Source organism: Cuculus canorus, chromosome 9 (genome assembly GCF_017976375.1).
Source record: "Cuculus canorus isolate bCucCan1 chromosome 9, bCucCan1.pri, whole genome shotgun sequence".
In the NCBI taxonomy this organism is placed as follows: domain Eukaryota; kingdom Metazoa; phylum Chordata; class Aves; order Cuculiformes; family Cuculidae; genus Cuculus; species Cuculus canorus.
Window position 1 is genome coordinate 12246540 of NC_071409.1, and position 25405 is coordinate 12271944.

The 25405-nt window shown below is 48.8% G+C and overlaps 3 protein-coding genes across 11 annotated transcripts in view; all 3 read left to right on the forward strand.

Moving 5' to 3' along the window:
* ATP13A3 (ATPase 13A3) overlaps positions 1 to 5169 on the forward strand; it is a 60553-nt gene extending 55384 nt beyond the window's left edge. For all 3 annotated transcript variants that reach the window (XM_054075054.1, XM_054075051.1, XM_054075055.1), the window contains one exon: positions 892 to 5169. In XM_054075054.1, the coding sequence (XP_053931029.1) occupies positions 892 to 1089 (198 nt within the window). In that variant the 3' untranslated portion in view covers positions 1090 to 5169. The remainder of the gene's footprint in view (positions 1 to 891) is intronic.
* LOC104063455 (platelet glycoprotein V) lies at positions 3104 to 11741 on the forward strand. 6 transcript variants are annotated; one of them, XM_054075065.1, is made up of 4 exons: positions 3106 to 3243; positions 5473 to 5675; positions 5763 to 5829; positions 8512 to 11738. In XM_054075065.1, the coding sequence occupies exon 4, from the start codon at positions 8538 to 8540 to the stop codon at positions 10461 to 10463; it is 1926 nt and encodes a 641-aa protein (XP_053931040.1). In that variant the 5' UTR covers positions 3106 to 3243; positions 5473 to 5675; positions 5763 to 5829; positions 8512 to 8537; the 3' UTR covers positions 10464 to 11738. The 6 variants fall into 6 exon arrangements, with proteins under 6 accessions (XP_053931039.1, XP_053931043.1, XP_053931037.1 ...); XM_054075068.1 differs by lacking the exon at positions 5473 to 5675 and having other exon boundaries at positions 3105 to 3243; positions 5763 to 7713; positions 8512 to 11741; XM_054075062.1 differs by lacking the exon at positions 5473 to 5675 and having other exon boundaries at positions 3105 to 3243; positions 5763 to 7667.
* A 6089-nt stretch (positions 11742 to 17830) lies between these two features.
* On the forward strand, positions 17831 to 24760 carry LRRC15 (leucine rich repeat containing 15). 2 transcript variants are annotated; one of them, XM_054075061.1, is made up of 2 exons: positions 17831 to 18398; positions 21179 to 24760. In XM_054075061.1, exons 1-2 carry the CDS (start codon positions 18092 to 18094, stop codon positions 22909 to 22911), a joined length of 2040 nt encoding a protein of 679 aa, XP_053931036.1. In that variant the 5' UTR covers positions 17831 to 18091; the 3' UTR covers positions 22912 to 24760. The 2 variants fall into 2 exon arrangements, with proteins under 2 accessions (XP_053931036.1, XP_009563898.2); XM_009565603.2 differs by lacking the exon at positions 17831 to 18398 and adding an exon at positions 19270 to 19462 and having other exon boundaries at positions 21179 to 24737.
* The last annotated feature ends 645 nt before the right edge of the window (positions 24761 to 25405 follow it).

Consider the following 25405-nt stretch of genomic DNA (forward strand, 5'->3'; position numbering starts at 1 on the left):
CATTATTTTAAGCCTGTTGTCTTATTTTTAGTTGGTTGCGCATTTGTTCTTGCTAGAATTACAGTGGTTTATTTCTCAGCACTAAATTTAAGTATGTTCACTGGAGATTTACATTTGTCCTTTTGAGGCTGTTGAAGAAAAATTTATATTTTTTTTTGTGTTCACTGAAGAATGGAAGTTGTACTTGAGGCTCCTGTTTTGTTCACCAACTGATAGAAATTTGGAGAATGAAGAAAAATCTATCTCCATTAAAATGTCAGCCCTGCAGACTATAGGTGCTCCCTGAGACATGACAGATCCAGTCTTGAGAGTAGGAATGGTGTTTCTTTCCTGCAGCTAGTTAAGTTACATACATTTAGGATTGGGAGAGGACAAATAGGAAGGAAGACTTAAGTTAGAGAATTTGTGTCTGTAAGACTTAGGTTTCGTAGTATCAGCAAGTTAAATGTTGACACTTCTGACTGGTTGGCTGCCTTCAATTAAACAGTTAATTGCTTAAAACATGCTTTGAGACTCTGGGAATTTGACTACGTTTTCTAGACCAGGCTTTTATTCTTCAATAGCACCATAATTTAATGGTGTCTGTTATACCTGTGTCTGTTGAAACTGTTATAAAATTATAAAATATGCATAAAAGCTGTTGGTGACCCTTAGGTGTTACAATAATGCAGAATGCTTGTTTTTTCTTAATGTTTTTTAAATATCTGCTACCATAGTATAGCAGAGATGACACAACAGAAGTTTCCTATTATACTTTTGAAGTCCAGTGTGACAATGACATAGTAAATTAGAAGCTAAAATAGTAGTTCTTCTTCTAGCGATTTACTGTATTGTTAGTTATATCGACCTTTTTCATGGTAATTCCATTTTCAAATCTGTTTCCTTCTGCAGGAGGCTGTGGATCGCTGTGGAGTCTGCTTCCTTTCTTCCCTGTTTGGTTGTAGAGAGAAGACACCAAAAGCCAAGTATATGCATCTAGCTCAGGAACTGCTGGTTGATCCAGAATGGCCACCAAAAGCCAGAACAACAACAGAAGCAAAAGCACCATCTCCAGAAAATGGTTCATATCAAATAATCACTGTAACGTAACAGCGGATGTTGGTGGCATGTGTCTTTAGTAGTATTCAGAAGAATGTAATTTCAACGCTTTATTTGGGATTGCAGTATACTAAATATCAAATTCTAATGCAGATATCTCCAACTGTTTTGTCTCTCTGAATACAAATTTCAGAGCCAGACATCTTATGGCTATACATTTTAAAAATGTAGGTTACCTTAGGCAGAACAAAAATGATTGTTTCCTTCTACCTTCTTTCAAATTTCATTATTCCTGAATGAGATTTATTTGAAGGTTTAAACTGCAGGGCAGTTAAAACAGGTTCACATTATTGGTCTGAAGCATCTTAATCATTGTTCTAACCTGCTTACCCGGGCACGTGTTCATGTTAGCCCTATGATGTAATGATTTCATGGTAGTACTAGAGGCACAGAATAACCTTGTTATGCCTTTTTTTTTTAATGTATTCACTATTGAAAAGCCTCGTGCCTCAGAACGGTTCTAAAGTTTTGGTGTGTGTACCTCTAAGTTTGTCCCTACTAGTAAGGAGTGTTTCCAGGTGTAGAGTTTGGATTTTAAGTTTTAGTTGTTTAGTCTGCCACAGCAGGAATTGGGAATGTTATAGAAGCAGTATGCTCTGTCCTTAAGAAGAAAGCACATTGCTTTCAAGTGGGTTCTTAGCCTCTTTTCTAGCTAACCCCAAGGAAGGGCTTCTTTGGCCTCCAGTGGAGAAGGAGGCATTTGGCTACACTGTAAAGTTTTTGGAGAAGAAAGACTGGAGAATCTTAACACTTTCTTTTGTCTCATGTTTTGTTATATTTACCTATGCATTTCTCCAGAGACCTTGCTTTTTCCAGCAGAAGGGTTGGATTATCCCTTTGTGGACCATGATTTATTTGTAAATTTTAACATGATTTTCCTATATACCTTGAAGTAGTAAGGCCAGAGTTACTGCTGCAAGGGAAATGGGGGTAGGAGGGAGGATCACATGCCCACGCTTGGGATTTGTGCATGTTAAGAACATACGCATTTCAAAGAGTCTGCCGATGTCTTAAGCGCTATATGTAGCTGTATGAAACAAAATTAAGAGAACATAGATGAGCTAGAATCTGTCTGGCTGCAGAACTATAAGGCTTATGTGGATTTTATTTATTAAATAAAAAAGAAAAGCTTGCATCACCAATAATGCTGCTTAAAAACTTGGGGTAGTGATACATCATTTTGACATTAGACGGTGTCAAAACACACCATCACTAGAAAAATAGATCTGCAAAGATGTAGAGGGCACAGATCATCTTCATGTGCAAAGCTTAAAAGTTTTCTTTGAAAAAAAACCCTCACAAATTACTTCTCTCCATCTTCAACTCGTTGAACTGCCAGAAAAGTCTTCTTTATTGTCTTTGTAAGATGATAAAAATAGCAACTTTTGCTCAGTCTGTTTTGATCAGATGCAACTGACGGGTTCGGATACCTCCAAGCTTTGGAAAGGCATCTGGGATCTGTAGTGATCCTTTAAAGGAGTTGTGGAAGGAGGGCATGGAACTCCCCAGCCAGCTGGAGTTAGTGTGACTTGTGTGTATTCTGATGGAATTCAAAGTGGTTTTTTTTTTTCAAATTCCTGTGGAGACTATTCCATTCCAGCATTGTTTAAGTAAGGGGAATTTTTCAGATCAGGCCTAGTTGCTTTGTGCTGTTCTGTAAGGCAGTATGAGCAGTGTCTTCCGCTGCTCACGTTAGGGTTTTTGCAGTGTTGAATGTGCTGTGCCAGTGGCGAGTTTAAAAGTGAAGCTAAATGGTTTGGAAGACTTTTTCCTAGAACTTGGGTTTTAAGTTATTAACACTTGCTCCTCATAAATAGTATGTACGTGGTGTACTATCCTCCAGTCCAGCTGTCAACTCTTTTCCTGGTATTTTTTTTTGTTGTTGTTTTTGAGGGGGGGAGCAGGAGGAAGGAGGAAGTGGTTTTCTTAGCATTTATTCAACAGGGCAATGTAAAAGTCTTGTTATCCTGGCGTCTTAAGGTTATAAACATTGAGCAACGTTGATAGCTTTTAAGGTGTCTGCAATTGTGGACTTGGATAAATTTATTAATCATGAACTTGAGTCAGTTGGCTAATTTATGTCAATGTTGATTTTACAAAATCTTTGTAGCATGGAACAATTGATGAAGAATAATTCTTAGCTGCGTAAGTAGTATTCAAATTGAAAGAAAAATAATATTTCAGTTAAAATGTTGTGAAGCTATGCATCTTGGACCTGGGAGCTGTGACTTATCCTTAAATGCATAAGCTTTTGCTTTCTATTTCATTTTAGCTTCGTTCCATCAGAAGTGAAAGAAAATATTTGTCTTTGCCTCTTATGCCTTTGCTTAATACTTTCTCTAAACTGATAATTTCTCTGGGTTTTTTTGGTTTCTGAAGCTGGTCTTTCGATCTTATTCTAGTTTTTTAGACTTGTCTAGAAAGTGAGGAGGAAACGGGTTATTAAGGTGAGCTTGTCTTTTTGGAGAGCATTTTAGGGAACTCTTACTAAAATGGTATTGCCAAGTGTCTCCACTTGATTGACTAATGGTCATGAGCCCATTAAACTTCAGTATTTTGCAGACGGGAGCTAGTTTCCTCAAGGTATGCGTTTAGAGTTAGTAAATGCTCTTGAGGTTGCATGCTTGAGCTCTGACCTATTTGCTTCTGATGCTTAGTCAAGAATAATAAATCAGCTTTTCTGAGAACTCCTTCTTGTTGTTGCAAGATCAGCCACAAAATAAGCTTTTGCATCTTCTGCAGTTATTGGGATTTATGCCTTCCTGCCCAAGAGCTGAGTTTGGCCACCTATAAGTTTTCTCATTTTGAGCAGTTCAGTTTTTCTGGCTTTCAGAAATGCAGCAAATGATCTGCCCTAGCGTATTCAGTTTCTGCTTTTAAGTAAGATGAAATTCAGTTTGTTATGAAAAGAATCTCTTCTAATATTCATCTTGAAGTCTAAATTCAGGTGAACAGACCATTTTAGTGATCTCCACTAGATACTCGGTAGACATTTTCTTCCTGCTGTATATTTTGGCCTTACATTGAGGAGTTTGATTTATTATTAAATTATTTGTGTATGCAGACTGTATTTTACTTTGATGTATTAGGGTTTGTAAATATTACTGATTTTTAAATATTATTTATGCACATACTTAAAGGACTGGTCTACTCAGAAAAGCAATTGCTAGATAATAAATGTTACTTTTTAGAAATAAATGGCAAGATCATTAAATTGTATATCCCTCAGGGTTATTTTTTTAAAGTTTTTTTCCTCTTCCCTTCAGATTTAATTAGCAGTAACTCTAGTTTCATGTACTATAGAACTAAATCTACTGTAAAGAAAATGCTGCAAATAATGCTTGAGTAGAAGCAGCTAAAACACCCACAGAACTGACTGTCCATATTCATCATAACTTTAAATTGGAAACTCTTACTGTTGCACTTTTAAAAAGTCGAATTTTTAATTCTATTTATTTTTTTGTTTCTTCATGAGGGTTGTGCTGAACAGTCATCCCAAATTGGGTGAATAATCCTGTACTGTATATGTGCATACAGTATAATGCTAAGCAGAAGTGGAGTCCTTTTTATGCTGCAAAATTTTAATGCTTATGTTGGTCATCACAAAATGAGAGAGCTCAAGTTCTTTAGGATTTCTCCCATGAAATTCTGAAATGTAAACTTAGGGTTTTGTATGTCTGAGGGAAAGCTGTGGGGTTTTGACAATTTTTAGAGTCTTGAATATTTTGATTTTATACAGTAAAACTTCAGGTTTTTAAAGCTATTTTCAACAAACTGCAGCTTGTTTGATAATTATGTGAACCAGAAACTACTCAGTTTGTCACGAATTCCTCAAGCCTAACACAGATTAAAAGGTTCATCATTACAGTGCTCTCTAGAATCTCGGCTTCCTTTTAATTTTGAAATTGGAAATGCTACTACATCTTTATATTTAAAATATGTATTGCTGCTCTAGAATGGTACCCTGTTGTCAAGAGGCATACATAAATAACTGTACAATAGAATTGTAAATAGACTTGTAAATCATTTTTGTGACTGAAGCTCTTTGAAAATAAAATTAAAATGAACAGATATTTTAACTCTTTTGATTAGTTTCATGCAATTGGTTTCAATTATTCTTCATACAATTAGATCCAAAGCTTGTTGAAGAATATAGACTTATACCCACTGATGAGTATCTTGCCCAGTGCCTCTGTATTTTTGAAGATGGGGCTGGAGAAGAATGCATGCCATGTGTTAGCAGTGTGTATGATGGCACTGCTCTGTGCGGTGGGATAATACTGACCATGCTTCTACCTCGAGGCTTATGAAAGCCATTCTAAAGCCAGACCTTGTACACATGACAGCAACTTTTTTCCACCTTGTGTTATCCAGATGTTCCTTCTGTTTTTTTGATGCGTGGGAGGCATTATCTTGAAAAGATTCTTGGACAAATGTTCCTGGTTGTGAGCTGGCACTGTTGTTGCAGTCATCTTCAGAAGAATCACACAGAAATGAAGATGTCTTTTTCATTCTGCGACTCGCCTTCTGTTTAAACATTCATCGACAGAGCCCATTATTTTGAAGTTGAAGATAAGGTGTTAGAAATGCCCTGTTACTTCATTACAAAAAATCTTTTAATTTGAAGCTAGTATTTTGAAAACTTAAAGCTTTTCTCTCTTCAGACTCTTTCAGGCTCTAGGTTTTGTTGGCCTGTGAGTATAGAAGATTTGGAGGAAAAACAGAAGCCAAGTGAGTCAACCGTGGATTGCTTAGCCAGAGGGTTAAGTAGAAAACTCTCCATTCCTTACTCAGGTTGTTTTGACTTAATCTTACAAAAAGGTGAAAGTCAGAGCAGTCTTGTGAAGTAACATATCAGTCACCTGGCTGTGTAAAGTTGATGTTTCCACTCCTTCAAAACCTAATGCACCTGCATAGCAGACTACACACAGTGAAGCCAAGTGCCTAACAAATTTGAAATTTCTTTCTGATCGTAATTCATGTTGAAATATAGATTTCTGGCTCTTCCCAGATTTGCTTTGGGTTGGTTGAAGCACCTACTCTAACATCACTGCCAAAAAAGCTACAAGTGGGGTTTGTGCTGTTGCATGTGATAGTTTGAACTTTCTCCTGTTTTGTGAGTGATCTTAAGTTCTGCTTTTGAAGTTTCATACGACCTATGGAAGCTGTCTGCTTAAACAAGTAAATGTAGGCAAAATCTGCTCTGAAGCTTACAATATTCTTTGGCTCTTCACAGTAGTTACACAAATATGGGTGGAAGTGTTATCTAGAGGATACATTTTGCTGTTCTACTTCCCATTTAAAGTGCAGAATCATGGTAAAGCCTGATTGCCTGCTATGCTCCTAGTAAGTTCCTCTAACAAGCAGATAAGTTTCTAAGGTACAGTTCAAAATTCCTTTTTTATGCTCACACGAGTTTAGAAACTCACAAGAGAGTAAAATAGTTAAACTCCATAGTAAATGATATGCATGCTCTATGAAACTAAGTTCAAGACTGATTTGTGACTTTTAACACTTTTAATGCTAAAAGTATTAATGTATTTCTTGTGGCATCCTTTAGTAGCCTAAGAAATATTAAGGAGATGGTAGAGTCTGTAGACCAGAACATGGTCAATGGCCAGCCAGGTAATTTCTCTCGCTTTGTTAAATCCTGCGGTTCTGCTGTGGTCTTGGGTTGAGTTGATGCGGGTTGAGATGCCAGTCAGGACTGGAAACAGAAGTTTCGTGGTGCATTTCTGCTCTGCATGCAGGGTTGTACTTGTGCACTGCTTGTAGCAGCTCATGAGCTGCCTGCTCTGTGGGCTCTAGGCTGAATTACTTGCCCTGAGTATGTAGGCATGTGCTTTTCGTCAGCTGGCATGAGGTGGGGAATGGGTAGGATTGGGGCCAAGCTGGCTTTGGAGTGTCTCTATCCAGGTGGAGGTGGTGTTTGTGTTATGTGAGATGGTTGGTTTTGGAGGGCAAGGGGATTACAAGGAGGGTGAGATTCTCTCTTTTTGAGATTCTCTCTTTTTAAGATTCTTGTTTGGCATGGAAAAGTCTTTGGAAGGTTGAAATCCCAAGGGCCTTTTTGGGGGACTTATTGGATGAGTTGTAGAAAGCCCAGTAAGAGCTTGCTTTGTGGCATCATGCTGCTGGTAGTTGATACCACTGGAAACTGTGTCTTTCCTTTCTCAAGGAAGGGGTGCAGATTTTACCAGTCTTCAGCACTCTGATCCTAACCAAGAATTTTTTTAAAGTACTACCTTTAACTTTTTTTTGATGCAGCAGGCTTTTTAATCCATCATGGTATGTTCTTGTCAGCATTTCAGGCACCTGAGAACTCTGCTGTCCCACCTGATTTACTCCTTTGTAAGTGATGGGATTTGTACCCATGTCTGTTTGTGGGGTTGGTATGAGAGAGCTACGTCCTTGCCCCTGGAATAGAATGTGTTGGGATGGAGCCCTCTTCTCCCCCAGCGTTCTTGGTGCTGAAGACTGATGCAGTGTCAGCTATTCCAGTTACATCTGCAGAACTTGTCCAGCTATTCCAGCAGTCCCAGCTGCTTCTTCATGTACTGATCAGCCAGGTGCTTGACTTCCAGGTTTCTGATACGCTTGGACTTGCTGATTTCACTAAGGAAGTATTTCTAAACTATGGAAGATTTCTGTTTGACTTGCTCTTTTAAATATTATTATTATAGCTACAACGGTTGCTTTTCTGTTCCTTTTTCTTGTTTGCAAATCTTTACAACTGTGTGGTACATTTTGTGCGGACCTACCTTTATTGCTACAGCTTGCTACTTTATGGCACTTCTTTCCTCTTGTTTCATTGTATTTTTAACACCACTGATAACTTGGTATTGTGTGAAGCTGTTGAAATGAGAGGCCTTGGTTATCAGAGGCTCACTACTGTCCTGTGCTGTGTGAGCTCTTCTGTGTTATTTAAGGCTTTGTCAAAAATAGCCTGTTGCTTCTTGTGTGTTCTTGAGCTGTTCCAAGAAGCGATTACTTGCAACTGCTGAGAGATGATTTAACAGAACTGTATTGTTTTGCTTTTGACCACTTAAAATACAGGGCACCCTTTTAACCTCCATTATCTGTTTTTGCAGGCTAAACTTTATTTTTAAACCGCAGATAACCTACAATAAAAAAAATATTTATCTATTGATTTATTTTTTAAAGACTTTGTGTGTGTAACTTAGTAGAATGCCTTTTTTTTTTTCCTGTTCAAATAAATACATGCCTTGTTGCTAGGTTCATGATGATTTTCTTATGCTTTTATTATACTTGGCTAGAACAAAGACCGGCAAGAAATATTTGATTTGCGAGAGCTTTTTGCAGGTTTCATGATATATTCACCCAACTTTGTTGGCTGCTAAGTTATTAACTGATTGTGATCAAATCATGACTCTCTCTTATCTCTTGTAACAGCTAATGTTTCTGGCACTTCAACAAGGATGTTGGTGTTTCATTTGTCAGTGATGATAAAGCTTTTCTTCCAGTTGGATGCATCTATTTGTCCTGAGAAATGTGACTGCTCTTCAAAAAATGCAATTCATTGCTCTGGTCCCCACATAAAAGACCTGGAATCGTTAAATCTGCCTTGTGATATGACACAAATTCACATAACGGACACCAGTGTAATGTACTTACAGGATGTTTTTTCTAGGATGGCAGAATTGCAGCATCTCATCTTATCTTCAAACAACATCTCTCTGATTTCACCAATGGCTTTTAAAGGCTTGAGAAGGCTAAAAGCCCTCAAACTGCTAGATAATAAGCTGATCGAACTTCCTCTGGAAATATTTGATGACATGGAGCAACTTCAGCAGCTGATCCTCGAAAACAACAGGTTAAAATCCATTGGAGAAAATCTGTTTGATAGACTAGCTAGTTTGGAAGAACTTTTCTTGAACAAAAACCAACTAACAGCACTTCCTAGTGGCGTGCTGAAGAAACTCGCCAAACTTAAAGTACTGAACTTGTCAAGAAATTCTTTGGCAGCACTGCCTACAAATATATTTTGTGCATTAACCAGGCTTGAGAAGCTGATGCTGTATTTTAACAGGCTGTCTTCAATAGAGACTGGTGTGTTTGATAGCCTGAAGGAGCTGCTGGAACTCTTCCTGCATTCCAATAACATCCAGTCCATTGCCCCTGATGCATTTCATTGTCTTCGTAAACTCAGAAGCCTAACACTGTCCAGAAATAAGCTTGAGGTTTTGCCTCCTGGGCTCTTTCTGCACTTGCATGACCTATCTAAGTTGACCTTATACAGGAACCCACTAAAGTCTCTTCCAGAAGTACTGTTTGGAGAAATGAGGCATCTAGGTAGCCTGTGGCTGTATCACACAAGGCTCTCAACAATACCAGATTTTGTGTTCAGTAATTTGACAAATTTAGAGCTTCTTGTGCTGAGTTTTAATCCAGAGCTCAGTGTTCTCCCTAAGAATGTGTTCAGTGGTCTAAACGAGCTGCGGGGCCTTTCTCTGCATACAAATAATATTTCCAGTCTGCCAGAGGGCATTTTTCTGAGCCTTCAGAAACTGCAGAACATTTCCCTTTTTGGTATGCGCCTTGAGGCTCTTCCTAGAAACCTTTTTCATAATCTCAAGCACCTTCAGAAAGTTTATCTCAATAGTACTAAGCTGCAGTCCCTTCCTGGAGACTTCTTTACCACTTTACATGAGCTGCAGGAAGTCTTCCTTGATGACAACCCTTGGAAATGTGATTGCCAAATTCTTGGCTTCCAAGAGTGGCTTCAAAAGAGCGTGGAGATAGTTAAAAATGTGCCGTCTCTAATGTGTGACAGCCCGCTGGCACTACAGAATATTTCTCTTGTGGCTTTAACAGATGATCACCTGAAGTGCCGGCCGACCACAGCCAGCATGTACCAGATGTTCAGCTCAACTTATTCCCAGGCTTTGACTTCCCTTGTGATGGAGCACTTGACGTCCTCTTGGGAGACTGCTGGGAAGGCGGTGTTCACCATGGATACAAGCACACCTACGTCAATTCCACTTGCAGCTCCAGGTTTTACTTACTCACACCCTGAAGATATGAGACAGCCTCGCTTTCATTTCTCAGATGTTTCAACCCAAGCTTCTCCCAGCTCCACAGTTGAAACCAAAAGTGGCAGTGGAAAAGATTTAACTACTCCCACCTGGTGGGAAAAGTTGTCAGCCCGCGGGAGTGCTAAGCCCTATTTTAATACCAGAGTTGCTTATTGTCAGCTATTCTTGTGCCTTCACAGTTTGATTTTAGCACTCCAGACTGTAACCATTGTGCTTGGTTGGTATGCGATGGGTAAAGCCAGGCAACTCTTGCACTCCAGAAATACTCCTGCTCAGCCTGTAGTTCTGACAGAATTTTTAAGGCATTGAGGAATACCAGCCAAAGAAAGGAGCAGAAACATGGTTTTGAATGCATTTCAAGCATTTGGGATGTTCACTCTTGATTCAGATATGGATTACAAATCTTCATAGCAAGAATCATAAAGACCATGTCTTTACAGTGTAATGAATATGCGCTTTTCTGTACCTTACAGTCTTTGTCAAAAGTGATTGTAATCACTGTGCGTTGCTACAGCATTTTGTGTGTGAATCCAGATTGAGAGCTGAAAGAAAATATGTGGTCACTTCTGTGAGTTCCCTGCTTTGGACTGCAGCCCTGTCCCTGCCAGACTCCCCCGCCTGCTGTTGTGCTCACACTGCTCAGGTGGAAGTGGCCTTTCTGACGGACCTGCTGCAATGAATTCTGTTTGGAATAAAAATGGCAACAACGTAAGGAAGTCTACGTGAGAACAAGGCTTCAACGGAGCTTTAAAGGTTGCCTGTAGTTCTCCAAATGTTATTATGCTTTATACCACCTGCAGTGTTTTCTCTTCTTTTTGAGAAAATAAATGGTATTTTGGGGAGGAGATGCTGGGAAAGACCTCTTAAACATGGGGAGGAGGTGCTGAATGATATGGTGCAAGTGTCTTAGTATTCGCTTTCTATACTCAGCCCCTTTTCAGGACATGACAGGAGGAAGAGGTACCATTTAAAGCTAATGGTGCTGGACTAGGAAGTATAATTGTGATGTATTCTGTTGTTTGTTTGTTGTTTTGAAGGTCTGTAATATTACTTAAAATTCAGATTCGTAGTAAACTCTTTCACCCTACAGCTTTGACTGGTGGTCTGAAAAAGCAAGGTGTTACTCACTGCTTGTTGAAGTCAATCTTGAAACTGGAATCCCAGGCAGATATCCAGGACTGCAGCTTCGCCCCAGAGGTATAGTGGGTTTGAGAGCCGGTGTGAGCTGAGCTGGGAGATAAAAGGAGTGATCTGCCCTGGGCTTGGCTAACAAATCAGGCATGCATGCAAGTAGTAGGGAACCTGCCTGAACTGCTGCCACCTTTTCTGAAGTTGCCTGGGGAACATATGAATCTTCATCAAATTTCCATGTGCTGTAGCATGTTCAGTCATATTTGGCCTCTGTACTTGTTACCCTTTCTTATTCCATAGTACTACTTCCCTGGTTTCCAGGCCTTTCAAGGCGAAGGCAAATTCTAGGTAATAGTGTGGGGTTTTGTCTTCATACTGAAATGTTTATGCCTATTTTGAATGATATGAATATTTTAGTTTGCAAGTAGACTGGTAGCTGTCAGACTGCACGTGCTTCTTTGATAGCTCTTAGATTTAACTATTAGTTTTTATCTTAATTATGTGACTTAGTTTGTTCTTAAAAACTCTGATGTTTTGCTCAAAAGCCCCTGGATGTTGTTCCCTGGCTCCTTGGGCAGGAGACCTGATATTCTAGGAGTCCTTTTGTAGTCTTTCTAACTATTAAGGTCTCTCCTGGATGGCCTTGAAATGGCACTTCACAAGCCTGAGCTGAAGAGAGCTTGCATTTGCTGCCGGTTTGTGGCTTATTCCCTGTTGCGTGCTACTCTAGGCAATAGGAATAAGCTGCTGGACTTGAATTCCTGTTCTAGGCTGTGAAAAGAGGCAATGTGTTTCTGTAGTGTTAAATAGCTATCACTAGCTGGTAAAGTTTAACAAAATTTAGCAAGCAGTTTAAATAGTAGGTAGAGACATTTCTAAAGAAGGAGAAATGCAAGTTGCTACAGCTGGTGCAAAGTAAACTGGAGCTGGATTCAGAGCACTAGAATGTGTACTGCAATGTATTTAAGAGAAGCAGAAAGCCAACATGGAGCTTTCTCGGTGTCTCTGGGTGGTTGCATGCTAGTGCTTAGTGTTACAAATTTAGGTTCTTGGTTAGACAAGTGTAATGACCACTTAAGTGTTGTTCCAGCTCCAGTGCTGTCCTGCTGGTGCCACGCAAGCATCTACTTGCAGCAGGCAAGAAAGAAGTATAATCTGGACTAACGAGGGAATTGTTTTACAAACCATGCTAGTTATTGTTTGCCTTAGTGAGACACCGAAGAAGTGTGCTCATGGCTACAGGAAGTTAGATATACACAGATTTCTAAGGAAAGGCGATGGTTCAGTTGCCACATGGGCATACACCACTGTGAAGTCCTGCCTCTGGAAGGTCAGCAGGTTAGCAGCATCCACCATCTCTCTGAGCCCTTCTTTGCCTGCCCCAGCCCAGCAGTGGGGCCAGCTGGTTCTCTGTGCTGCTCCTTTGGCTCCTGTTCTGCAATCGCTGAGCTCTGGCACGTGGGGGCTTTGGCATGCAGCTGCGTGCAGTCAAGTGCTCAGAGGAGGATGATTTGTCTTTACATGCTGTCATCGGGCTTTCCCCATGCTTGAGCCAGACGGGGAAGTGAAGTCAGCAGACAACAAAAGGCTGGAGCAATAAGGGCCTGGGGTGTTGTACTAACTCTTCCTCTGAGGTGTCCTGTTTTGAGCTGCCTCTGATTCATTGCTTGTTCCCCAGAACAGCTCAGCCCTTCCTGCAAAATTCCCTGGCGTGGGAAATCTAAGGATATGCTTATTTATATCCCTTCCTCATTTTGCCTGGGGAAGGGACAGCCTTCCAGGTCAGCGTGATGGTGGCTGTGGCAGGCAGGGAGGCAGCTGGGAGGCTCCTTGGGAGAAGTGCAGGTGCAGCTCGGACTGTCTTTCTGGGCAGCATTTGTCATGCTGCCGTCTCAAGGCACCAATGGCTTGCCATCACCAGTGTATTGGCGAAGCGTTTCCTGGTGCTGGCAGCCAACACCTCCATGACCTAATGTCCAACCTTTACAATGAGGCTGAACTTGCCGGGGGACAGTGGGCTGGGAAAGGTTGGAATTATCTAATCCCTGGTCCAGGGGATCCCTGCTGCTGAGGAAAGGGTAGATGCAAAGCATGTCTACACTCAGTGTTTGAGGGAATCTTCTCCACACCCTTGGCTGTTGTACAGGATGCAGCATCACTGTTAATAGCCCTGCATGTTAACCAGGACTCCAAGTTGAGGCACTGCCTCTGGGACCCCGTCCTAGTTGGGAGTGCTTGGGTTACGACACCAGTGCAGGCTAGCCAAGGGTCATCTGTAACTCTTTCTGCTCCCTTCAACACTTCTTTCCATGGTGGTTGCTCCTCCTTCCTCTCTGGTTTAGGAAATCCGGGAGCAGTGGGAGCTCTGACCCCCATACCAGACCATGGGAGTACACAGCATGTTTCCAGCCTGATGTCACTTCAGTATCTTTCTCCTTCATTTGTTGGGACTCGAATGCACAGAATCCCTGAAGAACAAGGTGGCAAGGAGGGAGTTAATTGCTGCTGTAAATGCAACTCTCTGCCTATTTCCCAGCTGCTGCAGAAACTTTGCAAGCCACCAGAGTGCTCGTGTCTCCTGCATCTCTGCCCTTTCTGTGTCACCTCTGCCACGTAAGGCCAGTAGCTGCTGGAAGGGCCCTTGTTGCTGCTTGCAGAAGGGAGTGAGCTCAGGTGACTGCCTACTAAATACAGCTCAGCCCCAGCACATAGCAGCAAGATTGGAGCCTGCACCTCGAATCCTCCCTCTCCTGGTGTCAAAAAGAAGGTACATGTTGGCAGCTGTGCTTGGAGAGGATGCCCAGGAGTGTGCTGGCTATAAAGGCAGGAACTCTGCCATCCTCTGCCTAACATCGCAGAGAACTGGCCAGGTCTCCTCCAGGCCTCTAACCAGCTCACATCTCCTGAGGAAGCTGATTCAGCAGCTGGGATATCGCAACACTGCATTTTGTAGGGATGACAGAATAGCCGGGAGGAGGCACAGCCAAAGGCACATAGCTGCAGGCCAAGGCTGGGGTTGTGTGTTTACACAAGGCTGTGAGCTTACAGACTCTCAAAATGATCAGGAGGCCTGAAGCTCCTGCTTTGTCCCTGTTTCATCCAGAGATGGGAAAGCTACAGATGCGTTATGACTCTGTTTTCCTAGATGGAGTCTGGGTTCACATCCCCTTCCCTCCTGGGTGTTTATGGGCAGATGAGCCCTGGCAAAGCCTCGTGCCTGGCACATAGTGGATGAGTCCTGCTTTTCGTTATGGAGTGGGAAGCACCCAGAGTCATCATGCCGCTAGGCTCAGCGCCTCTTGTGCAATTGCTGCTGTAGACTGTCATGTTTCTCTCTGACATGCCAGGCTTCCAGCTCTGCCTTTGGGTCTCTCTAGATGAAAAAAGCCCAGGGCAGGGAGCCAGCAAGAGCTGGCTGCAGCTCCACAGCCTGTTGTGCACTCCTCTGCTGGGCACCAGGGAGAGATAGGGCACTTTTCCCCTTGGAGTGTCAGGAGGAGGTCCCTGGGGCACTTCCTGCTGCCACAGCTGGCTTTATGGAGATGGAGAATGGGGGAAGGTGGTCCAGCAGACACAGTGCATGAGCAGGGACAGCCGTGGCCATTGCCTCCCCCTCCAGCTGGTCCTTCCCTCCTCTCGCAGCATCCATCGGACAAGCTCTTTCCGCTTAGGATTATCTCTCCAGGCGGACTTGGCTGCAAGCCTCACATTCCTTTCCGCCCAATGCTGCCCTGAGCCTCCGCCAAGCCCTGTGTGCTGCTGCTAACGCTCGAGGCTTGGGGCTCAGGCCAGGGCTGAGCCTGAAGGAGACGGTCCTGCTGGCCAGGCAAGTCCCACTGGTGCTCGAGTTCCTAAATAGTGTTTCCCTTGAGCTCCAAGAGGTTTTATGGTGGGTCTTGTGCTGGTGCTTGGATGGAGGTTATCCTGATGGCCATCCCTGCTGCCTCTTCTGGAGGGACTGGGGCTGCTGCTCATTCCCAAAGCTCCCACCCTGCACGTGTGCTTCCCCAGGGAAGGCAGGACCTGTCCTCATTCCTTGCTCCAGATGCAGGTGGGGCATCATCTAGCCATGACCAGCAGCCCTAGCCCTGCATACCTCAAGCAGGGAACTCAAAATGCAATAGACTCTAAAGCTCTCTTGTTTGAGCTCCTCAAAGTACGGTGGGGAGTATGGTGGAGAAGGAGCTGCTGGTGCCTCTCTGAGGTGGATGGGGGGGTGGGGCACCACCAGTCCCTAGGTGACAATGCATCCTCCCTCACCCATCAGCTGTGGCTTGGGCCAACATGTCCTACTGCACAGCTCAGGCCTGGAAGTGTTCCCCCTGTGCTGGAGCACCAAGGGTCCCTGGCCCAGCCCTCCGCCCTCCTCCTCCCCTTCAGCAGAGCAGAGCTTGGCATGATGCCCTGGGCCAGCTGGTCTGTGTGAGCATGAGGGGCCACCATGGGGGTTTCTCATAGCATAATGACCTTTGCTGCCATGCAAAGTAACAGAGGGAGTCCCAGCCCTGCGTTGTGGAGAGCAGTAGGACCTGGGGACCTCCTGTCCCTCCAAAGGGTGTCAATTTAGCTGGGATACTGAGGTGTGTGGGGAGCACAGGCTGAGGCGAGAGCCGGGGAGAAGCAGGACTGCCGAGCCCTGCAGCAGTGTGGCGTGGGTGAACGTGCTCAGCTGTTTGGCAGATGAGCAATGAGTTCCCTCGGCCAAGCCCACAAGCTGCTAATTTTAGCAATTACATGATTTTTTCCAAGCTGTCTTGAGTCCCTTGGTGATTCAGAGCTGCTCAGCTTTGCTGTGCTCGTCAGCCTGGCTGTGGGGATGTGCTGGAGCAGTGCCAGCACGGATGGACCCAGGACTATCCTGCTGCCCGAGAGTGAGGCTGACCTCCCCAAAAATGGGGGATAGTGCTGTTCTGGAGCTCCTGAGACTTCCCTGGCTGGTGGCATTTTGGGTGTTGAGCTCAGTACAGGAGAGTACCAGGGCTTGTGCGAGCGGTCACAGGATGGACAGGAGCAGTGGTGGGGCTGGGAACCCAGACTGTGTTAAATGCAAATGGTGTGGCATCACCAAGCGTTGCCTGCTTCTGGCTCTGCCAGCCTCCAAGAGCCCCAGCCAGGGCTAGCTGAGACCCCTTGCCACAAGACCTCCAGCCCTCCTGTGAGCTCAGTAGCACGTGGAGGGATTCCCTTAGAAGGTGACAGGGGCTTTTAGGTGCAAAGGCACCTCCAGACTGGGCTGCGACTGCCGGCAGTGCCTGGGCTGTGGGGCAGTAGTACGAGCTCTTGCTTTTCCCAGCGTTTGGCCACTGCCTTTGGTGATGGAATAAGAACATGTTTGTGTGGTCAGAGACAGCAAGGAGGGCTGGGGTTTCTAGGGGAAGGACCCGCCCCTCTAGCTCAGCTGTGACTGATTTTGCTGCCAGCCCCATCTCACAGGGGCACAGGGTCTGGCATGTGCCCACTCTTGGGTTCCATTGTCTCCTTAGACGTGTAGGGACGCAGCAGTGACTCCATGGCATCCTGGGCCTGGTCTAGGGTGTTCAGCCTTCCCCTGGCCCATGTGGACCCTGGGGCTTTCCTATAGCATGAGGCTTGCTCAGTGCTGACGCTGTGCTCCATCCAGCACAGTGTCAGCTCCCAGCTACTTAGAGCAGCCTCCCTTTGCAGAATGTTTATCTCACCCTCAATAACATCCACACGCTGCCTCTGGGAGCTGTTTCTCCCCTCCAGATGTGTAATGCATGTCTGCTTCTCCCTTTCCCTGCCTGCCCCACAGCTTCTCGCCCTTGCCCGTAGCCTGGGGCAAGCTCCTGCGTGCTCACCTGGGCAGAGCAGAGGGAGCTGGTCTCGGGTGCTGTGCATGGGCTTGCACTGTTACTCGCCTTCATGATATTTTTACAGATGTCTTGACAACGGACTCTTCGTTTCCAGCCAGGGGCCAGACCCTGTTTCCGAGGCCTGGGTAGAAGCAGCTGGGTCTTTGGCAGGGCTGTTACCTGGGCTTCTCTGAAACTTTGGGTGCTCTGCATGGTCATAGTTACCATAACCTGATTCCCTCGTCCTGGGGGCAGGGAGTTTGAGGGTACCCACCACTGCATCCTGTTCCACGCTGGGGCAGCGCTGCTTGGAAGGAGCCGAGTCCGACATTCCTGTGTCGGACTGGGTTTGGAGTGGTGGTTTTTCAGAAGTGCTGGGGTTTCATTTCTGTATTGCCTTACTGAAAAGCTGTGTGCTTCTGGGATGAGTCAGAGCAGGCAGGAGCCCAGCAGCTCTGGCACTGGTGGCGGGCAGATAGAGCCAGTGATAAGGGTGCGATAAGGCCATAAGAATCCTGCTCTTGTGCCAGGGCTTCAGGGAGCGGGCAGCTCCCAAGCCCGCTGCCTGACCTCCGGCTGCATCGCTGTCAAGAAAACGGGGAGGTTATTTCGGGAACCTCAATGCTGGGAAAAATCTACTGTGTCAACAGAGTGTGAGCTAAAGCACTCTGGGGTGGTATTTTCAAAATGCCTCTTCTCTGTGCCCCGGTCCCTGGGCTGTGTCCCGGGGGCAGGCAGTGTGGCAGAGCAGCCCCAGCGCTCGGTCCCCAGCTGGGGAGCGGCCTGCGGACATCCAGCCCCCACCGTGCCATCTGAGGGTGACTACATCCCACCGCGATCCCGCTTCCTGCCCTCTTCCCATGGTCCCGGTCACCTTCCTTAGAGTCTGACTGGAAAGCCCCCTCTCTGTCCCTGCAGTTTGTTGTTCATCCTGGTCCGAGCTCCACTTGGCAGGGTCCCTGCCCTGCGCCCCCTCACCCCTCACAGCGCAGCATGCTGCGGCGCAGGGATGGAGTCGGCCTTCCTTCCCACTCTCTGACAGCAGCCCTGGGCTGCTCCCATCTCCGGCAGCTCCTTAGCACCGGCTGGGACCTGAGCAGGGGCTGCTGCGGCCAGCGGAAACATGGGTGGGCTGAGACGGGATTAGATGTGGTCAGGGAAATTCCAGCTGCCCCGTGGTTAGCACGGGGCTACTCCAGCCTCAGGAAGCCCCATAGGGCCGCGCATGCTGGCTTTCCTCAGTTGCTTCCTCCTGAATATCCGTTCCTGGAGGCTGCTGGACTGGAGCTGCCCAGGAGAGGTGGGTGAGGGGGGGTCTTCAGCTGGGCGGCAGTGAATAAGGGCACCCCTATGCACCTATGTGGGCAGGAGGGAGCAGGGCAGGGGTGGCGGCAGATGCCCCTGAACAAGTGAAGGGTTGGGGCTTGTGCTCTGCTTCCCAAACTCCGCTGGGTGCTGGGCTCCATCACCCTCGTGTCAGAGCAGCATATGGGCTGCAGCACAGCTGTGGCAGCCCCGGGGAGATGGCAGCATGTGCCGCTTTAGGGTTGCAAGGCTGCCCGCAATCAATGCCAAGGGGCTTTCTCAGCATCTGCAGGCTCGACAGTGCTGGTGGGAGATGCGCTGGCTTGCTGCGGAGCCTCTGTAGCAGCCTGGCCTCCGGCTGGCACCGGCAATGCCACTGACCCCTGCCTGGTGCCCGCCTCATGGCTGGGCTGGGCAAGGCACTTGCAGGGCAGAACCCTGGAGTGGATGCTTTTCGTTTCCTTGTCCTTTTTCTTCAGTGCGTGGGGGGACTGAGCAAGAGCTGTGACCCAGGCAGGCGCGCTGTGCTGGGGAGCTGCCTGCACTGCTGGCTCTGGGCTGGGGCACAGCCGCAGGTCCTGACACACTCAGGGACTGTAAGCGGGGAGCCAAGTCAATGCCATGGAGCAGCCCCAGCGTGAATACGTGCCAGCAAGGGGCAGGATCATGCCTAGGGTCCTGGCTTTGCCTCACCTGCCCCTACAGGCAGGGCACCCAGTAGTGTCCCACCAGGGAGGCTCCTGGGGCTGAGCTGCTACCCAGGTGCTGGCTGACAAGAGCAGAATCCTCACAGGGCTGTCTGATTGTCTTCAAACAAGCACTGGGGTTCAGGAGAGGGAAACCCAGAACTCCATCCTTGAGATGTTTGCTCTGTTTGCCGAGGAAATAGGAGTTGGAAGCAGCTCTGCTCCAGTGTTTTCCCTAACCCCGACACTGCCCCTGTGCTGATTCATTGATTTGGACGGGTTATATACTGGGAGGGGAAGCATGAACCACACTCAGCTCTCTTGCCAGCACAGAGCTGTACTTGCTCGGCGCTCGTGGCTGCAGGACACTCGGGTAAGTCTCCTTTCCACTAGAGCCCTTCCAAGCATGACCTGGGCCTGGGGGATTCCTGGGGTAGCTCTGAAGGGCAGCGGTGGGATGTGCATGTTCAGCATCTTTTTGATTTGATGGAAATGTCTAACAAGGGTTCTTCAGCTAACTGAGACCACTTAGGAATTGTGGGAGCTGAAACAGTTACACAAGCAAGGTATCATGAAGAATAATCCATAAAGAAAATCAAAGAGGAGAAAGTAACATTTGGGGGGGCTGAAGTGAGGAGCAGTGGGATGCTGAGGGGCTGAGCAGTAGGGAATATTCAGCTCCTTGGTCTGTAAACTTTTTATCCCTAGAAGAAAAGAGGAGATAAATTGTTTGCAGCTGCCTTTCCTAAAGGGTGCTCCAGCTTGGATGCTCTCTGAGCTGCCTTACCAGGGTGTGACATGAGCAGGGCTTTTGATGTGCAGAGCGTTTTGGGGAAGTTTATAAATGGCTTGCTATAAACAAAGCTGTTCTTGGATGCAGATTGTTTCCATATGGAAAACATAAACTGTGCTGGCTTGTGGAAGGTTCCTCCCTCCCCACCAAAGAGCAAGAGTGTTCCCTGGAAGAAGCGTGGAACGGGGCTGGGGCTGTGCCCGCAGCACCTCGGGGTGCTGTGCCAGCCAGGACACTGTGCTGTGGGATTTTCCCATCTGGCTGAGCTGTTCTTGGGGGTTGGGGAGCTGTGGGTCTTGTCTTTCCCTTGTGCCACTCAAAGCTGTTAGTGGGGGCCACTCCTTGCCAGGCTGGCACAAGGCTGCAGCTTTGATGTACACAGATGGGAAAGCTCCTAAACCAGCGGAGAGAGGAGAGGGTGTCTGTGCCAGCTGTGCTTGTGGAGCGATGGAGGAACTTGCTGTAAAGACCTTGCTCCCACTGCACTCCGGGGCTTGCACAGGCACTACCCGTGGGACTACCCTGCCTACAGGTACCTCCACTAGACACCCTGCTGCTCTCATAGCCAACACTGGCAAAGACCCTCTGCCGGGGTTGGAGTGCAGAGAGAGACAGCTCAGTACCAAGCCTAGGCTGGCGGAGCTGGCAGAGGTCTTGGCTGACGTAGGCTCCTGTAGGACTGAAGTTAATGCGTGCCCAGGCAGTGGGTGCCAGTGCTGCTCTTGGCTCTGTGACAGGAGCTCAGAGCTGCCTGCTGCTGGGCAGAGCCAGAGGAGTGCTCAAGGGTGCTGGGGATGGGGGCATCAGTTTCCCTGCCTCCACACAGCATCCCTAGGACACATTCAGCTGTGGGTGCCATGGGCTGATTCTGGTGAAGATCTTGGCTGTTTGATGGTGCCAGGAGACCAGCACCACTGGAAGCAGCTCATCAAATTCCCTGCAAAACAGGAAACCACCACGCTCCTGGCTGCTGGAGACGCCGAGAGAGGGGGACGTCAGGGATGCCACTAATAGCTGTGGTATGGCAGTCAGGCGCCACAGCCCCCGGCTCTGTCCTGTTCTGCACTCCTGCCTGGGCTGTGCCCAGATCTGCCTGCCCCCAGTCTTCCTCACTTGCCATCCTTTGCCTTGCTGCCATGCTAGGGGAGGGAGAGTGACCACACACTCAGTGGCCCTTTCCAGGGAAAAGGCCCTTTTCCCCTTTTCAGGGCCCTTTCCAGCACTCATCCCTGGCAGGAGCCCTGGGGAGCTGGGAAATTCTAGAGCCTTAGCCTTCCTCCTTTGTTTTTGCTGCAGGCCCAATGGAGTGGGGAGGCTGGTGGTGGTCACTGCTGCTACTGGTATGTGTCCAGCTGGCTGATGGCCAGTGTCCAGAGCTGTGCCAATGTGTCCGCATCGCCCAGGTAGAGTGCTCTGGTGCCAGCATCACTGCAGTCCCCAGCCCCATTCCTGCAAATGCCATGACCCTCCAGATCATCAACACACGCATTACTGAGCTGGGAGACGCGTCCTTCGGCAACGCCTCCCTGCTGATTGGGCTGCGCATTGAGAAGAACAACCTGACGCGCATCAGCCCCAGGGCCTTCCAGCACCTGCCCGACCTGCGCTACCTCAGCCTGGCTAGCAATAAGCTTCAGAATCTCCCAGTGCAGGTCTTCCAGCCTCTGGACAAGCTGGAGTCGCTTCTTCTCTCCAGTAACCAGATCATCCAGGTTGAGCCTGCACACTTCGCCCACCTGAGCAACCTCAAGGAGCTGCAGCTGCACGGGAACAACCTGCAGGAGCTGAAGGAGGGGGTGTTTGACCAGCTCACCAGCCTCACCAAGCTCAACCTGGCCAGGAACAACATTGACCGCCTGCCAGCCCGGGCCTTTGAGCGGCTGGCACGGCTGCAGGTGCTGCGGCTCTATGAGAACCAGCTCAGGCAGATCCCTGCGGGTGCCTTCGATGGGCTACCAGAGTTGCAGGAGCTGGGGCTGCACCAGAACCAGCTGGAGACGATATCCCCAGAGCTCTTTGTCCACAACAGGAACCTCCAGAAGCTCTACCTGTCCAACAACCTCCTTGCTACCCTGCCAAGCGGTGTCTTCTTGCCTCTGCATGCCCTTGCCAAGATCACCCTGCACGTCAACCGCCTGCGGGACATCTCCCCCAGTGCCTTCGGGCCCATGCCTGACCTGCGGGAGCTGTGGCTCTATGAGAACGAACTCACCACCCTCCCTGATGCTGTCTTCAGCAACCTCACCCAACTGCAGCTCCTCGTCCTCAGCAAGAACCGACTACGCTCAGTGGCACCAGGGGCTTTCCGGGGCTTGGGGGAGCTGCTGGAGCTGTCGCTGCACTCCAATGCCCTGCGCCGCTTGGATGCCCAGGTGCTGGAGGGGCTGCCCAAACTGCAGAACCTCTCCCTGCACCACAACCAGCTGCACGTGCTGCCACGGGGCCTCTTCAAGGCCACCCCGGGGCTGCGGCACTTGCAGCTGCACGCCAACACCCTGGAGTACCTGCCTGCTGGCATCTTCTCCCCACTGTCAGCCCTGCAAGAGGTAAAGCTGCACAACAACTCCTGGCGCTGTGATGAGGGCATCCTGTCCCTGCAGAGCTGGCTGGAGGACAACCCCCACAAGGTGGGCGAGACACCCCCTCTCTGTGCCCAACCCCCCACCCTGCGGGGCACCCCCATCTCTGGGCTGCTACAGGATCAGCTCCTTGGCCCCCGGTCCTCGACTGCCTCCCCCCACCCCAGCACCCTGCTCCCCCCTCATCCCTCTGAGGCAGCATTGCCAGAGGGTGCCTGGACGGAGCCCCCCATGGGCCTGCCAGCCTCTCCTCAAGAGGAGGCAGAGAAGGAGGAGGAAGAGGAGAGGGGGTGGTGGGGGCTGACACGTGTGCAGAGTGGGGTGATGGTGGCAGTCATTGTCCTGGTATGCGTGGCCCTGCTTGCCGCTCTTGTGGCACTAGTGGTCTATGGCTGTAGGAAGAAGAGCCATGTTGAGCTTATGAAAATGAAAGCACCTAATGAAGCCTGAGAGGAGATGTGCTGGTGAGGCGTGCCCTCCCTGTGGAGCTGAGGCACACAAAGCCCCTGTCTCTGTGTCAGCTGCCCTTACCCATTTGGACAGGCTGGCATCCCCCCACATGCTGCGCATCTCCCTGTCCTGCTCTGCTTTGCACCGTCCTTGCTCTGCAGCAGGGTGTCCCTCTGGGTGACGTCCCACGGCTGCTCCCTGTCCCCAGCCCCTCCTGCCCCCAGTGCAGCCTCTGTGCTCATCCCCTGGCTGGACGCAGCAGCCAGAGTGTGGGATGCTGACGGACTCCTCTAGCGGGGACCCACAGCCTGGCCATGATGGTGCTTACCCCAGTCAACAAGACTTCCCCACCCTTCACATTACATGGTTCCCTCTGATGATGTCTGCCCTTGCACTGTCTGCTGACCTCCCCCAGCCCCTCTTCCCCCTCCTCCATGCCTTCAGTCTCTGTCCTTGCCCGGGCAGGCGTGTGCCAGCCACCACGCAGGGCCAGGAGCCAAGCAAGCACCTTCGCCCCAAGCGGAGCTGCGTCCCTGTGCTGCTTTGTAGCTTTCCTGCGTCTGGGCAGGGATCCCGAGGGCTGGGCAGCCTGGGTCTGGTGCTGCTGCTACGCTGGAACGCCCTGAGTGACTTGCTGCGTCTAAGCTGCCCTCCCTGCCCACAGGCAACGCGGCACAGAGCACAGCCAGCATCTTGCAGCCTCCTGTTCCCCTCACGCTTGTGCATCTCCTGCCAGGAGAGCTATTGGGCCACGTGCCCATGTGTGGGTGGAGCAGTAGATCCCCTGAGCCTTCGTATCACGCTGGTGCTAACCCTTCTGTGGCCATGCCCCTGCTCACAGCACCTTGCCACAACCAGGTGGGTGAGCAGGAAGCTTGCACTGGCCACTGCTGCAAGGTACTTTGAGAGGTGGAGTGACGGGCGTGAAACAGAAGGGAGAGTTGGACCTGCTCCCTTCTGTTCCGGCTGCCCCTTCCCAAGGGCACATTGCAATTGCCTTTCCCCCTGTGAGGGTTCTCTGCCAGGGACTGGGAGATGCTTCTGCACTTGTGCCCAAGAGCTACTGGGGCATAGTGGGGCTCCTGCCCTAGGGGACTCTCCTGCTGCACCCCATCTCTGCTCCTTGCTGCCTCAGCACCCTTGTGTGCACCCTACTAGCTGGTGAGCAGTCTGGCCCCACTCTGCCTGGCAAAGCTACACCGTCTCTTCCCCTCTCCTCTTCCTCTTCCCACCCCAAGCATCCCCCTCCTGTGTGCCCAGTCTGGCTGCTGGCTCACAGCCCTCAGGCAGTGGCGATGCTCATGGTGCGTGCTGGGGAGGGGTCAGGAAGCATTGGCTGCTCTGAGAATCACTGGCAGGGGCCACACTGTCCCCTAGGAGCACCTGTGTCCAGTGGCTACCGTGCCTCCTCCAGCTGTGGCATGGCCACAGAAGAGTCCAGCTTACCTCTACTCACGGTATGGTGGTGCTAGACTGTCTGAGGATCACTCCAATGGGACAAGGGTTACATTTGATGTGCATCCCATGGTATTGCCTGCTCGTGGCAACCTGTGAGACAGTGTTGGCACAAGCAGCCCTATGTTTGTGTGCATGATGGGATGTTCCTTGGGGTGGGGACCTGCATGGTGTTGGGAGACTCAGCACCTTCCTGTGAGGCTGTTGGGTGCTGCTCTGTGACCTCTCCATTAAAGTGCAGTTTTCCACCCTCGGTTCCAAGAGCTGTTTGTTTCTCTGCAGTGCACGGCTGGGGAATGACCCAGAAGAGTCAGGAGCTGCACTTGATTTTCCCTCTGCCAAGAGATTTATTTGTGCTGAGGATAAACCTGTACAGGCTGGTGGGGCTGGGAGAGGATTGGTGGGTTTGGGAGAGGTTTAGTGGCTGTGGTCACAGAGCCCACGGATCTGGGCTTCTACCTGGGGTAAAGTATCTAGAAGAGCTTGGCTGTCTAACAGCATCAGGATGGCTTCTGGAGAGTGAGCTGAGACCTCGAAAAGCTTCTTGACAGAGTAGTCAACAGCCTCCTGCACAGTCCTTCTCCCTGGGGCAGGGACCTGAGGGTTTACCCAGCACCACCCTGGGGTGGAGAGGAGCTCACTTGGCTCCCTTCAGTGCCGAATGCTGCTTGGCTCATGTCAACTGAGTTCCTTTGTGCGTCACTGTCTGTTCCATTGGTATGGCTGAATGCACATAGGTGTTGCTTCTCTTGCCCTTGGGGCTGTCTCCATGGCTGCTGCCACCCTAGACTGTTCCAACTTAGGCCCCGGAAGGAGAGCCCTTAAAGTGTACGCTGCTCTCCCAGGCAGGTCACAAGCTCCCAGGGAGTCTAGCTGGTCCGTGCGTCGCTCTGACCATCCCAGGGCTGGCTGGGTGCATGTTCCAGACTGCAAAGCACCAGGCACACCTCAACATGGTAGTCCCAAGGTGGTCCCCTCCCTGTGGCATTGCTTTACCTTGCTAAGCTGTGTCTGGTCCCCTCTCTTGCAACGGGTGTTT